The sequence below is a fragment of the Acinonyx jubatus genome, chromosome C2 (assembly GCF_027475565.1).
Source record: "Acinonyx jubatus isolate Ajub_Pintada_27869175 chromosome C2, VMU_Ajub_asm_v1.0, whole genome shotgun sequence".
NCBI lineage: Eukaryota > Metazoa > Chordata > Mammalia > Carnivora > Felidae > Acinonyx > Acinonyx jubatus.
In genome coordinates, this window is record NC_069384.1 from 112,027,969 (window position 1) to 112,044,178 (window position 16,210).

The 16,210-nt window shown below is 34.1% G+C and overlaps 1 protein-coding gene across 3 annotated transcripts in view; it reads right to left on the minus strand.

Annotated features, from left to right (window-relative positions):
• Positions 1 to 2,788: 2,788 nt before the first annotated feature.
• TSC22D2 (TSC22 domain family member 2) overlaps positions 2,789 to 16,210 on the minus strand; it is a 49,268-nt gene continuing 35,846 nt past the window's right edge. For 2 of the 3 annotated variants that reach the window (XM_027061606.2, XM_027061607.2), the window contains 2 exons: positions 6,591 to 6,642; positions 2,789 to 5,609 (listed from right to left, as the gene is read on the minus strand). In XM_027061606.2, the coding sequence (XP_026917407.1) occupies positions 5,349 to 5,609; positions 6,591 to 6,642 (313 nt within the window). In that variant the 3' untranslated portion in view covers positions 2,789 to 5,348. The remainder of the gene's footprint in view (positions 5,610 to 6,590; positions 6,643 to 16,210) is intronic. The other variant, XR_003420886.2, reaches the window with a different exon arrangement.

The following is a 16,210-nucleotide window of genomic DNA, read 5'->3' on the forward strand; positions in this document are numbered from 1 at the left end:
ATCTGGAAAACAGTTGGATTGCAGTAGGCAAGACTACTTTACAGTTGTTATATAGAAAAATGAAAAGGTAAAAACTTTTTATATGGGCCAGTAGAAGTGTGGCATTTGCCTTGTTTTAAAATTCAGTTATTTTTATGATCTAAGTTACCACACCTCTTTCTTCCTTCTTTCAAAGGGATAACTTTGGCTTCTGTGGGCAATGTCTTAGTCCATAAAGTTAGACGCTGTTTTATAGCTCAATCTATGACAACACATCATGGAAGAATTCTCAAAACTGCCTAATCTATCAGTTTTCCTGGTAAGGAGAAGAAAAAAATAATAAAGCTAACTCATTATGTTGAACAAATTTTATGACCAAGTAGACTGTATCAGTGCAAAATACCAACTTTTTACTTTACCATTACCAATCCCGAAAGGCTGTCTTACTTTTATTTATGATGATTGTTAAAAAAAAAAAAAATGTCTATGATCTGTAGCTTGCTTTGTGTATGTGCCTCACTTACCATTTTTCATCTGTGAACATAGCATGCCATACCAACTGTAGCCCACTAAGGAAATCATTAAATAGCACTTGTACAGTGATATTCTCCACTGACAAAGGAATACATACATTCAAAGAACAGATCTCGCTATAGAAATTCTGTGACTTGGCATAGAAGTACATGTAACAGAGTTGCATCCTAGAATGTTGAAAGGGTGCAAATATATGTCACTAAATAATAAGCCATTAGGTTAGTATTGCTAGAAAATAGAAACATGGGTTACTAGGCTTGAGGCAGGAAGGGGTGGGAGAAGAGATTATTTTGCTTAGGCAGGGGACTTACAGGGAAGAAAGAAGCCTTCTGAATTGAACTGTGTCAAAGAATGAAAAGGTGAAGCCAACAAAACCTATTTTGACTTGGGTTTCAGTATCTGCAATGGGGCCAAAACTCACATTATCCTTCTTGGGGAAGGATAGCCTTGAGGGACAGGATTTGGACTCATGCTCTGGGACACTCTAATTCTAGTCACCATAAAGGAACTAAATTTGGTTTACCTAGAGGGCTGAATTTACAGAGGCATAAATGTGAAGCCAGGGGTCTTCCATTCCCCCTACCCTTTTGCTAAATTCTTGAAATTCCTTTAAACAAAGACTTTCATTTCACTGAAGTATTATGGCTGTTGGAAGGAAGAGTTTGACTAAAACATTCTAAGACATAGGGTTCTCTGATCTTTCTTTGGAAGCAGAAAGAACAGACACCGGATGTTGGGAATGGAATGTTCATTGTAGAGGGGATAATGGTATAGAAAGACCCAAGACAAACTTCCTCATGAGCATCACTAACCTGCCTATTTATCATTTTGTAATTTTGCCTATTCATTTCTGGATTATTGTACCTCCTAAATTACTTCTCCACTTCCAGTTTCAGCCCACCAATTCACCTCCCATTGGTAACTAGAATGATTAATTTTTCTAAACTGCTTATCTGGTCACAATCCCACTGCCTAAAATCATTCGGGAAGTTATTTTTGTTCTAGCTGCCAACTTACTATGGTGAGTCAGACTTTGCCTGAGTCTGTCTCCTGGGAAACAATTCTGTGGCAATTCAAGGAGTTTTGTTTGTGCTCTCCTTTAAACTTCGGAGCACTGTTTCCTTATCAGGTGTCATCTCTGTGAGGGAACCTCCCCTGACAAATCCATCTTTGAATGTTTTCACTATTGCATTGTACATGTTGGTTTGTCTAAGTCCTCAAACTGTGAATCTTTAGACCTGGGCTTTGTCCTTTTACAAGTATTGAAGAGAATTGAGTCAAGTCACAAGGTGCCTGCACTGAGCCTCCTTTAAAAAAATTAGACTTCAGATCATCTGAAAAATTTCCCCCCCAAATTAGCTGTTATTTTATTTCTAGTTCTACAGAGGTGAATTTCCATCTAAGAACAGGTATTTTAGTTACTCTAATCTTAAGGACTTCCCCCAGATCTTTTTTAAAAGGTCTAGGAGTGACCAGTTTGAATTTGGAGAAACATCATCTCTGAGCTGTGATAATTCTTTGTGGATAAAGACAGTTGTGATTACCTATCTCTGGGGACTTGATGGCAAAGCATTCCACCTTAATACTTCTACTTATCCCAGAACATTTATAATAGAATTGAAATATCCAGCTATTTTGAACATACAACTATGAGTTAAAGTAACTGCATGTTTAATGCCTCATAAGCCTTTTTTGGGGAGGGGGTGTAGCAAGCTGTAAAATCACACTGTTAACTACCTAAAATAAGTTCTCTTTGGGGAAAGTTCGGTTTGTATTGCAGACATATTGCCATTATCAGAAACGAATTCTTCACCTAGGATTTTCTGGTTGGTTAAGGTAAACCAACAGAAAACTTGTGTGGCACTTTGGTCTACAAGAGAAAATTACAGATGGCATTCCTGTAAGACTGTGCCCCCCATATTTGCATCCCAAAAAATATTCCAATTATGTGGACTAAGAGACCTTAAATCTGAGGTCAAACTGAAATTTACTTAAGATCTAAACAAACCGATCACTTGGGGTAATGTCTCGATGTTGTTCTCAAATACAGTGTATTCTATTCTAAAAAACAGTTAGCTTTCCCACCTTTAAGTCTGTCCCTGACTTCGGGGTGAGGCCGTGCCTCAAGAGAGTAGGTTTGGATGTAAAGGTTTCCTTTCACAGCTGTTTTGGGGGTTATGTAAGGGGAAGGGGGACCCAATGGGAAGGAGAAGGATGGGAGAGCAAAGGACGAGCACTATTGTAATTTTGCATCTTTTGAACACCGCACCATGAGTTATCTTATGTCATTAAACTGAAAAGTTTATTAATATTTAAGGCTCTTGATACATATTGTCAAATTACTTTCTAGAAGTACACAGGAAAGTTTGCCTTTCTACATTAGGTCCTGCTATTTAAAAGACAAATAACAATTCATTAAATATTAATTTGCATTTCTTAGGTTACTAGAGGCTGAAACTTTAGAAACTGCCATTTATTTCTTCTGTGAACTACCCATATTTTCTACTGTGGTGGTTTTTTTTTTTTAATGCAAAAATAGTAATAATTGCTTTTAATTACCATTTTAAATTAACATTATCAATCATTTCCTTTGTGACTATTATTTTATGAAGTGTTTTTCTATCCCAAGAACCAAAATTTGTATTTTCACAAAAATCTCAGCCTTTTCTAATACTAGTTTTTCTCTGCCAGTTTTAAATATCACACTTTTTTTGGACTTGAGGAGCACACCTGGTGAGCCTTGTGATTGACATTCCAACACGGAAGTTTCATTTCCTAACGCACTGGTGGTGACTCTACTTAGAATCTTGTTCCACACCTACAGGATTACTTCTCAAGCTTATGTCCTTAGTTCCTTAGTTTTTTCCCATATTATTCATGAACATTAAAATTTTGTTTATATTCAACAATGTATCCTCCAGCACAACTAGAACATAAAATATTTGGTAATTCTACATACACCCCAATTTTATGCATTTCCTTTGTGGCTAAATCTGATGAAGTTTTAATTTTAAATAGACAAAGAACAGTTATTTATCCTCTTTTAACAACGCAGAGAGCTAACTATTGGTTCCCATTAACTCCTGATTAGCTAGCTGGCTATAGACACACAGCATGTTAAGTTTTCTACAGGCACCTTTCTGAATTCAAGTAAAAGTTTTGGTAGACAAGGATTTCTTACTTAAAGGTCACTGACATAATATGAATCTTGAGTACAAATATTGCTCACCATTCTTGCATTCTTTAAATTATTTTACTTTGAAAATTTAAGAACTATCATTAAATCATTAAGAACACAGGTTTTCATTTAAGGAATATCTTGAACTGTGAAAATACAAATCTAATCAAATTAAATTTTGAACACATATAGAGCCAAATATTTCAACAAAACTGCAGTTTAATTTCAGAAAATGTGTTAAAATATATATTTATACATCAATTTCTGACATACACTTAATGTGTTAGTATACACAAAATGATGCTTTCTCTTGAAACTGTATTTATGAAATGTACATTTTAATTTAAATACTCAGTATACACTGCACTTAATCTGCATGTTGCATTTATTAAATACATTAAAATCTGCAATGTAACAAAACGTTTTCTGCATACGAAATTCAAAACACCATTTTAAATGAACAAAAGATGGCTCACTTCATTTTTTTTTTTTTTTTTTTTTTTTACAACTAGTGTATGGGACACTAGCTCAGCTCCACCATACTACCTGTTCGTTCTTTTATTTGACATTGTTCACAGACTAGTACATATTACAATAAGAGTGCTGGATAAAAACATGAGGTACGAAAGTGGTTCAAAGATTATAGGTCATGCAGATCATGCTAGACAGCAAAGAAAATTGTGACCGAGAAAACACTAAATAAAAATACATAAAGAATGTGCATTATAAAAAAAAACTCCATTACACAGCTTTGCTTCTTTGGTTACAAAGTAGGTTGAACAATTTCACAGCTTTTTATTCCCACCCGAAAAAAGAAAGTCATACGAAATGTCAAAAAGCAGAGGAATCGTGGCAATTTCTCTATTAGAAAGTAGAAACAAATGAACAAAGTTTTCTTCATCAAAATAGCCCAATTATTTATTATATCACAATAACTGGTGACTACCTGTACAGTTGCACTATGTTCTTCATACTTACACTATACAAAATTTACATTCAAGCTGGGTCTTTACTACTGAAAATAAATACCGAAGGTAAATTGCCATTAGTGTTAGAAATATGCCAGGATTCTTTTGTTCAATTATTGCCTAAACATTTTATCTATTAAATGCAATCCTGTCTTTCAAATCCTTTACTGATACTTATAATTATTCAAAAAAATTAAAAAAGTTCTGTGACATTGTTCATGTACATTATGAAAATAGCAGCCCTGTAATAAATAAAACACAAATAAATGAAAACTTACGTAGGCAAATGTTACTGATATTGAAAGAAAAGTGGCTCTTTAGATGAACTGTTATTTATAATGTGCGAGGAAGGCTCAGGGTAAATCCACGGGTAATAGGAAACATGGGAGAGCCACCAAAGCTCTGAAAAGACCCCACTCATGCGCACCAGGTAAAATGCAGACTCGGCTTGCTTTAATAAACCCCACCTATTATTCTCCTTGTGTACTGATGACATAAAACTGGACATCAACAGCGCTGCATGACATCTCAAAGAGAGGAAAAGCTCCTGTAGAATGATTGTCTAATACTGAAAAGGCCAAACACACAACCGAAGCATGGCTACTTGCTTTCGTATAAAGTGGAAAGAATACCAGTGGCACACAAGGATAGATTGCTTTCAGTTTTTTTCTTAATGAGGCAAGAAAGCTTTATGCTGAGGAGACATTCGGCTGCTGTGGAGGTTGCGTTGGCTGTGGAGGCTGTGCTATCACTGCTTGTTGTTGAGAAGTGCTACCAGGATTGGCCTGTTGGGCTGGGAGTTGGGATAATTGATCATTGTTTGAAAGAGATTTTAACAGTGCATTTTCTCGTTCAAGTAAAGAGTTTCTTTCAACTAATTCTTTTATTTGTTCCTTTAGAACTTCCACTTCTTCTCTTACTGCATACATCAAATGGCTTTTCACCAGATCCTGTGAAAAACAAAATTAGTAATGTCACAAAGAATATAAGGGAAAGGTGTTGCTATTTGGTTCTGGCCTACCTGGTGCCTTATAAACATGAGGCATTTTTATAGTAGTTCTTTTGCTCTTGCTTTTAATGTTTCTACTGTATCTTGACTGGCCCTAAGGGAGATAAGAGTGGAAAAAATCCAGTTTCCAACTAGGCAGCTAGCCCAGGATTTCTTTTCAAATTTTGGAGTGATTTCCAAAAATACTAGGCTCCTTAAATTGTCAATTATAAGCTTAGAATTAAAAAAAAAAAAAAAAAGTTCAAAATCACATGCTTAGATGTTAGACCAAGAGAACAAAGGATATTCAAGTGATATTTAACTAGTTCTAGCACTTCTTTAAGAGATAAGGTGCCTACGATTTCCAACTCTAAAATCTTAAAGAAAAATAGTTTGTGACTAATGGTCCTTATTTATAGTCTATAATTTTAATAAGCTTGAATCAAAATATTTTATATACAATATGAGCAGAATATCTTTAAGGGAATAAAAAAATTGATAGTAATAGCGGAAATCAGAAACAGATTCAACATGAACAGGTCTATTCATTAGAGATGAGTAAAACAGCATCTATAAATGGATGACAAAGGTTTCTAGCTGAAATTTTAATATTCTTTTGTCAATAAACTATTTTTGATGCTGGAATATTTGAAGGCACATAATGCATTCTGATTATGTATGCCCCTTAAAATGGCCCTGATTTATCAGTGGTAATGCATGAAATGGGAGATGTTCAAATGGGAGAAATAGTAACTCCACTGGTATTTCTAGGCTAAAAATTCTCAATGTTTTTTTAGCAGTTTCAATTAAATGTCATTATATAAAAAATATACTTTGGTCATCTTGATGTAAAGAATTTAGGTGTTTTTCAGAATTGATAAAAACCAACTGCCTCCTACAACAAACAACCTATAAAATGAGAGCACTATTAACTTTTACTTACCATTGCTTGTTCTATTTTGTTGTCAATGGCTACACCACCTCCCCCAGATGCACTGGAAAAAATTAGAATATTTCATTAAATTATTCTAAAAAATGTAACATCTTTTCCAACTCTTAAAATAATTAAAAACATTTGTTTTACTTAAAACCAAAAATAACTTAAAATAGCTTAAAAGTCTATTCTCAAAATTTCAGTACTCAGAGCTCTCATTTTGAAAATGAAGGATCTCAGTAAGTACAGGACTTCTAGGAATCCTTTGTAGTTCCAACATTTCTAATTTCCCTATGACATACATACACTACTTTAAAGTAACTCCCTATTCAGGAGTTAACTCAGTGAACTTTTAAAAGGATAAATTTTGAATGAGCACTACACTCTCCACATCTTTTAAACTTCATTTACTAACTATATATTCTAATTGACTTTCATGTGGAAATTCCAGTAGTCACTTACTGCATTAAAATTCAGATGATGACTTTTCTTCTAGAGATTTTAATTCTGGCTTAAAAATTTTCAGAACTGGCTTCTAAAGGGCCTTTGGGCTGGTTAACAGCGTTCTCAACATTCTGGCAAATCTACATACTTTGATTGTAGGTTACTGGCTGGTAAAAATCACCTACGAACGTATGTGGTTTAGACCAGTTTTTCCTGGAAATAATTTGAAGTAATCTAGCTGGTAAATATATCCCAAGGTCAACCTTAGCATTTGTATGATAATTACACAGAAGATTCAGTAACTGTCCTCTTAACTAGTAAGAACAGTGAAGATCTATATCTTTTTCTTGGTATTTTTGTAAATTTTGAAGAACAGTCATTAGATTTTCATGTAAAGACAAATCTGACACTTTAATCTACTTTAACAATACAAAAAGAGATCTTTAAACAATTTTGATATAAAACTTTGCAAAATTACTCTTCATAAAGTATACCCTAAGAAAATTTAGATGCTAATATATTTGAACACTTTTATTTTAGATGATGTAGACCCTCAATGTTCTATCAGACTGAGGCGCAGAAATATCCCGTCTTATGTAGTGGTGCCTTTTATATTGCAATCCAAGTAGATATGGTTATAATTCTGGTTCTGCTACTCACTACCTATGTGACCATCAGCAAAATCAAGTATTTAACTTCCCTGGACCTCCTTCCTCATCTGTAAAATGAAGGGGTGCTTGTCAATGCCTCAGTGGACTTCCTACTTCTAAATCCTTGAAACTGAATCAGTACATGAAAACATTAAACTTGTTTATCTGAGCATTAACCACATTAATTATAGCATACTCTTTCACTTCTTGCTGCTGCTATTTCTAAGATGAAACAGGCTTTTGTAGACCCAATAACTAGAAACGATATATATAGATTGTTAATAAATAATTATACGTTAGGCTTTAAATGCTTGTAGAGCTATGCAAAACAAAGTATGGCTATATGTAACTATAAACGATAGAACAACTATATAAACCATAAGGCTTCGGTGTAAAGTTCAGTTCAGAGACCACTTGGATATGGTCACCAAATATTGCCTACAATTTGCAAAGAAGACATTAGCATTACTTCTAGGCATTTAGATTACAGTCTATCTGACCATCCTAGATTGTACTTTCTATATTTTTTATTTCTATGTCAAGGAAAAACTCTATTAGTTTTAGTCAATTCTTGATGTGAATACATGCAAGCCTTTTAACACATCTGTTTTAAACAGAACACCTTCAATCCTAACTTTAACACCAGTTTTACATATTAACAAGCAAGCAAAACAAAACAAAAAATAAACCCTAACCCCTAAAAAGGGTTTATTACTTTTTTTTTATGATTAAAATAATATTAGTAAGTTTCCAAACCATTCCCTTAGGCTAAGGAATAATTATCATCCTATTCTTTGCTGATATAATAAACTCTAATCCTGACTCAGACCTCTTTTACAGCAATGGAGGAATAAGTCTGCAAAGTATAAATGGATATGAAGATATGTGTCCCTTAAAAGGTATTAATATCCCAATTTTGTTAAGCATTGTACTTAAACCAGAATTATATCAGTCACAGACACAATTACTATCACTACAGCAATCTAGTTTGAAGGCTGTTTTTAAAGAATTCTATAACCTATGGCAGTGGTTCTTAAACTTTAGCACACACCAGTCATCCAGAGGACTTCTTAAAACAGACTGCTGGGCTTCACCTCAGTTACTGATTCAGAAGGTGTAGGGTGGAGCCCAGGAATGTGCATTTCTAACAAGTTTCCAGGCAATGCTGATTCTGCTACCTGACAGAACATAACTTTGAGAACCATACTTTGAGAACCAATGGTTTACAAAGATGAAAGTCGTAAGAGAAAATAAAAAAAACCTAATTCTATTTTTAAAACTTCTTAACCTGAATACAAAACTTCTTACCCTTCATGACTTTGACCCCTGCCTTCTATGGTCTCCTTTCTTCTCACACTCCATCTGGCTGGCCAATTGTGTTATGTCTTACATAACTATTTACAGTCTGTGAAACATATGTTCTCTCAGGTTTCCATGGCTTTGCAGAACTGCTCCCCGAGCTGCAAATGCTCATGCCTCCAATTCATCTGGCTACCTTTTACTTGTTCCTTAAGATGCTCCAGTGCCACTTCTTCTGTAATGCCTTCTGATTTCCTAAGGCAGAACCAATTACTCCATCTCTCTTATGGTTCACCAATCTTCACAAACTTTTTGTACTGCATAACCAGGAAAGCAAAATAGTGAACTCCAGCTCCTCCACACACTCAGTGTGTGAATTCTGGGAAATTATTTAACCTTTCTAGAACTCAGGTTTTTTATCTAAAATAAGAATTATATACCTCAATTCATAAAACTCCTGTGAGGATTGAATGAGTTAAATAATACTGCCATTGTTAGCTCCTATCAGACTGAGTTCCTTCAGAGAGGTTCTTTATCTTTCACCTGTATGAAGAAGTAAACTCAGTGCTTGGCACATAGGAACTCAAGTGCATACTGAAAGAGTAAATAGGATAGCAATTAGATTTGAAACAATTACTGGTTTATGTCAGAAAGCCATTAAAATATTTTGAGTTTGAATAAATCAGTAATTCTCAAAGTATGGTCACTGGACCAGCAATATCAGCATCATCTGGGAACTTGTTAGAAATGTAAACACTTGGGTCTACCCCAGACCTACTGAATTATATACTCTTGAGGTGGAACCCAGGAAATCTATTTTAACAACTCCTCCAGATGACTGATAGAAACTAAAGATTTGAGAAACTGATTTATAATAAGGATATCAACATGGCAGTCTTAAACAATCAAATAGGAGGGTATTCTATTTAAAAATCCCTGAACATGGTTTAAGACTATTATTTCAACGAGGGTTTTCAATGAGGGTCACAAGTTGTTTTCTACCATATTCAAAGTCAACATAGTGGTTTGGGCTTCACATTCTTAAAAAAATGAAACTGATCAACAAAAGGAGAATGAAAAATTTTCCTTTATTTGCTTCCTTGACCTAATGTTAAAGTATTATGTCTTGTTTTCTTTTTTATAATTGCATTCACCACACTATAACTTGATGGTTAACCAGTTTCTGAACTTAAGTTACCAAGACTTTGTAACTATTCTGGTAAACTATAAGTGCTATAGAAAGGGATAATTTTTAAAAAGAAACTTTCTGTTTGCTATGGGTCACTCTTTTATAATAAAAACATATCATGATTAGTATTTACTAGAAGAATTAAAATTTGTGGGTATTGAGGAAATGGACATATAGACATATAAATAATAAAAATATCTATATAGGATGATTTTCCGCTAAAACTACAGCACCCCCCCCCCCCAAAGAATCAAATGAGCTTGAATTTAGTTTTTTTTTTTTTTTAAGATTTCATACATTTTTAAGTAATCCCCACACCCAACATGGGGCTCAAACTCACAACCGTGAGATCAAGAGTCACAAGCACTACCGACTGAGCCAGCCAGGAGCCCCTAAATTCAATGGTTAAGTAAATTACAATTATATTCACAGGAAAAATAAAACTCAATGTATCAAAGGTACAGCAAGACAGCCCGGTTCAAAGCTGTTCATTTTTAAATTCATCCCAATTGGCTCCCCACACCACAGCTTTTCTTCCCGGGCCTCCTTACTCTTATCACAGATTACTTGGCAACCTTACTGAGAAGAGGCCAGATATGAACCTCTGGCTTTGCAAGTTCCCTACATTTTCATCTTTATTAAAAGGCTAACTGCCTCACTCACGCTCTCAGCTCAGTGACTGTACAAATCATCTCCAGTCTCTCCTCTCTAAAAATTAAAATCCATGAAGGCAAGGTTAGGCTAACTGGATCTCACTTTTTAAAAAACTCTTTATGAGAAATCAACTTTTTTCTTTGTCTTTACTAATGTGGACAGAGACATCATGGCTACTTGTTTAAAATAAAAACAGAGCAAATTTCTTCTCTTACATCTTGACTTCTTTGCTCTTTTTCTGTTCTCCCTTCAGCACAAATGCTAAATAACAGAGCAACAAGGTAGAGACAAAGAACACTTAAATGACTGCCCACTTTTGCAGGCACACATTAACTTTAGTGAGTCCTTACTGCCAAGCTTGAGAAACAATCTCATTTTACAGTTCAGGAAACTGAGGCCAAGTAGTTTACTCAAAGATACAATGCTACAGACAGAACTGAAACTAGACAATGTCAAAACACATGCTTTTTCTACCTTGACAGTACGACGGTGTGAAAGGAATAAGCAACTACCTATTAACCTAAAAGAAATAACAGACTTATGTATATTATAAATGCTTTAACTATGTACCAAATGTCATTTGTGAAAGCATAAGCATGGATCCAAAGATTAAACTATGTGCATAATACTATATCTTATCTAGCACATTCCTAAAAGAAGATGAGCTCTGAGAACAAGGGAGGTAACTTCTTGGAAAAGACTCAGTGATCTTTAGACAGCCAGTATAGCTTACCTATTTACCAAGAACTAAAATGCTCTTTTCCTCTGTTAGAAAGCTGAAGAGGTCTTAAGATCATATGTATCTATATGCAGAAAATTATTTTAAAAATTACCTTTTGCTAAAAGACCCTTCTAACTTTCTGTGTTGAGTCACAATCCCAATTAAAACTCCACTATAGGAATTCCCCAAACTGTAAAATCAAGTATTTTATAAGAACTTCTTTGATTGAGTTGGCAAATCTGATATACTCATGTTCAAGCCCCCTTACCCAAATAAGGTAATGATTCTTCATAAACTCCCAAGTAGAAGCCACAGTCTTTCTTAGAGGCTAGTCCTCAAGAATCATGTACTGTTTCCAGTAAATAATCTACAACCTTCACCCCCCCTCCCCTGCCAATAAGCTCTAAAATATCATCATTACTACTAAAATGGATTAATTCTAACCTGGGTAACATCTGACCTCTTTTCTAAGAAACAGATATCTGTATTTTTTAGAAAGAAAACTATCAAATTGCTGATTGCAAAAAATGTATCTAATGAATGTATGCTATGAAAGTTAAAAAAAATTCATCACTCTTCTATAGGAGGAATTTAAAAATATTTACAGCTTAACACTTAAGAGCAAATAACAATTCTCCTTCTGAAAAAGCCAAAATAAGTAAAATTCATGTAAACTTACTCTATGGCTAAATGCAAACTTCTGCAGTCAGGAATAAAACTATCAGACAAAGTTAACAGTAAATTAAGCTAAGAACTAAAAAATTTTATGTATTCTAATTAACTGACCATAAGTTCTCTATCAATATAAAAACAAAAATCTATTTAATTTCATTATTAAGTTCACAAAAGGCCCGATGAAGATTTTTATTAATAACACAAAATAAGTGATTTTTGTGCATGATAAAAGCTATTTATTATTCATGCTAAACAAGCAGGTAAAATGACTACTCACAAAACTAAATGTTATTATTTTCTCAAGTAACCAGTCTTACAATGGTGCAAAAGTTTTTATCAAAGAACAGTTAAAAACTCAGTTAAATATTTATATAAAGGTATTTGTTTTTAGCATCTACAGAAACCAATTATGTCCTTAGCATATTTTACATTCATCTAATTAACTTAAGGTCAAACTCCTGGCCAGAAATGAATATTTAAAAAGTAAAAAAGAATACATGCTGTGGATTGTACCAATGTCAATTTCTGGGCTTTGGATGCTATACTCATGCAAGATGTTACCATTGCAGGAGGAGGGCAAGGAGACAGGACACATACCACTGGGTGAAAGAGTACATGAGACCTCTCTGTCCTTTTTTTTGTTTTTTGGCAGCCTCTTAGGAATCTATATTTATTTCAAAATAAAAGATACATGCACATGGTAAAAAATAAATTCATAAAATTCAAAAAGGTATGCAATTAATACAAAGTCTCTCTCCTACCTCAGACCCCCTTTGTCCAGTCAACCATACCATCTGTATACGGTCTTTAAAAAAGCCTATTTAGGAAGAACTTCTGTAATACTTTGGAGTGGGAGAGGCCTAACTAGATGCCTCAAAATATAGAAAAATAAAGAACTCTTTCAATACTTTCACTAAAATATAAAGTACTTCTACAAACCTGTAAGATTAGAATAGAATCCCAATTAGAAAAACTGGGTAGATTTCACAGGCACAGTTTAAAAGACATGAAAAAAACTCAAGATGTCATTCATAATAAAAATACAAATTAAAACTTATAACATAATACCATTTCTCTAAACAGACTGGCAAACATATTAAAATTTAATACACTGTAAGTGAGACGGTAGGAAATGGGTCTTCTCGTATAGTGATGTAAGTAATATACTGGCCCTTATAGAGAGCAATTTGCTTATATCACAATTTTATACACACACACACACACACACACACACACACACACACACAGACACACACACACATTATCACTCTATTTATTCTTTGAGTCACCCATCCTACATGTGGGAATTTATCCTATAGATATTTTTACATACATAGGAAATAATATATTTACAAGGCTACTCATTATCGCACTGTTTGTAACAGCAAGATTTCTAATTAACAACAGGGAATTAAGATCATGGTATAGCCATCATGGTAGAGTATTCAACTGAATACTACTGATCTATAAAAAAGACCCCATAAAGATGCTTTTCTGTGTACTCAGATGGGAACAACGTACCCTGGAGATCTTTAAAAGTAAAGGTGCAGATGTATGTATATGATCAGTTGTGTGAGGGGGATATAGATATAGATGTAGTATTTGCTTGTATGTGCATAAAGAAACTGGAAGTTTGTGCATACACACAAAGAAAGTGGTTATCTGTCTGGGAAGGCAGGCAGATGGGGGACAGAGATAGAAGATACTTTCATTGCACTTTGGAGAGTACTCAAAAACAAAACAAAGCAAAACAACAACACATTCCAAAATGAAAGTGACTCACAGAAGAGTTATTACCCTGTACAACGTGAACTCAAGACATGAACAAATGGCAGACAGGAAACAGAAAAGGGAGAAAGGACAGAAAGAGAGCCAACAACTCTACTTTCCTTATGAACCACTTCATTCCAGAAGATAGGTACTATGTTCAACATTCAAAATAACAATCAACATAAGTCATATTTGTGATTTGTAAAATTTACTTCTTTGGCTTACAATGAATTATAATCACTTAAAAATATCATGTAAATAACGTTTATAACTCCTAGTATAGTTATTTCTGTTCAAAGTGACTCTGGTAAGAAAAAAATAAGTCTGTGATAAACATTTTTTTGATATAATAGGCTACATAACTTTATATAATAAAAATGTTACTTTAAAAGTACATTCCAGAGAAGGCATAGATAAGAATAATGTAAACTTTACCTTCTTTTTCCAGATCTCTTTACACTTCCAACTAAGGATATCTTGGGGGAATTATTTTAGTATTAAGCATAAAAATTCTGATAACGTTTTCTTGTAAAGCCACTCCAACAAAACAATTTAAAAACTAACCAAACTAAAATTCTTTCTCTTAAAACACTTAAAATAGAAGATGTAAAAATTTAGTCTGGAAAAACTGGAGAGTAATACAAAAGTAAAACATGCACAGCAATTTTACCACTATAATCCAAATATTCCAAATAAACTAAGAAAGTTTAATATTCTATTATTTCAAGTTAAATACTTAAATGTAAAATCATATCTACTTAAGATAAATGAGCTTATGCACTAGCTAGTTATTTTTTATCAGACTAACATTAGGCAAGGTTTGACAGGATGAAAAAGTTATTTTCTTCCTTTGAGTCAGACTGAAATAAAAAGGGTGTGAGAAAGGGGTAGGAGGAGGGTGGCATTTTCTCTAATGTTGGAGTGCTTACATTTACAGCAGGTTCTCTTGAAAGAGATTTCATTGGACTATTTACACAGCAGCAATAGGTTATCTGATGACAGCATAATCCATTAGTGCGAAGTGGCTTAAACCCAAATTAAAAATCTGACACTACAGTCCTGGTTACTTTAATTTACTTCCTGAAGACTGGGAAGCCAGTATATGACTGACAATTATCTAGACTGAGATATACATTGGCATGTAGGAGTAAAAAAGGAAAGAGAGATTGGAAAGGATTTCAAATGTTGCCAACTGATGTCTAGCCCAGAATACCTTACAAAAATAATGTGATTATACTGAAAGGGAGTAAAGTAGATGTAGTCCTGTATATTCATTCTAGATATTCTAAAGCCATTCTTTTAGTTGCTAAGATAGAAGCTGATATTTGACCAACTTCTAAAAACATCAGAATTGGTGATTAAAGTAAACCTTAATTTAACAAAAGATCTGTTTTTCAGTGATCTGAAGGATGATCCTTCCTAGAAAGATAGAAAATTTAAACAGAAAAAGACAGAAAAAACAAAAAATTCGTTATGTGAACGAGGACATTAAAAACACCTAAGAGTGCAAATTACTTCAGCTGTGTTAGGAAAAGGATATGTTTAGCAACCATTTTGTAGTAAAAATCAATTCTCCTTTAAAAGGTTAACAATAGGGGCGCCTGGGTGGCGCAGTCGGTTAAGCGTCCGACTTCAGCCAGGTCACGATCTCGCGGTCCGTGAGTTTGAGCCCCGCGTCAGGCTCTGGGCTGATGGCTCAGAGCCTGGAGCCTGTTTCTGATTCTGTGTCTCCCTCTCTCTCTGCCCCTCCCCTGTTCATGCTCTGTCTCTCTCTGTCCCCAAAATAAATAAACGTTGAAAAAAAAAATTTTTTTTTAAAAGGTTAACAATAGCATTCCTTCCCTTTGACTATGAACAAATAATAGCACTTTCAATACCTAAGGAAGTTTTCATGGTGCAAGTGTATGAAAATGAACAAAACTGGAGAAAGAACATGATAGAAAAGAATGTCAAGGGAAATAAAAACAGTAACAACAACAACAAAAAACCAACCAAAACACTCAATATTTGTGTTTCATTTCAGAGACCAACAAACATGCAGTGGACCTATTATAAAAACAATCTTTTTATATAGCTAAATACACCTAACGTTTCTAAAAGTAATTCAGAATTCTTCAGCAAGGACATAAAGATGGGTCAAACAAACAAAAAATCAGAACCAGCTTACTATTTCTAATGCTAACATTTACATTATTCCCTCCCATTCCAAATGCCTGCTCAACTTTTA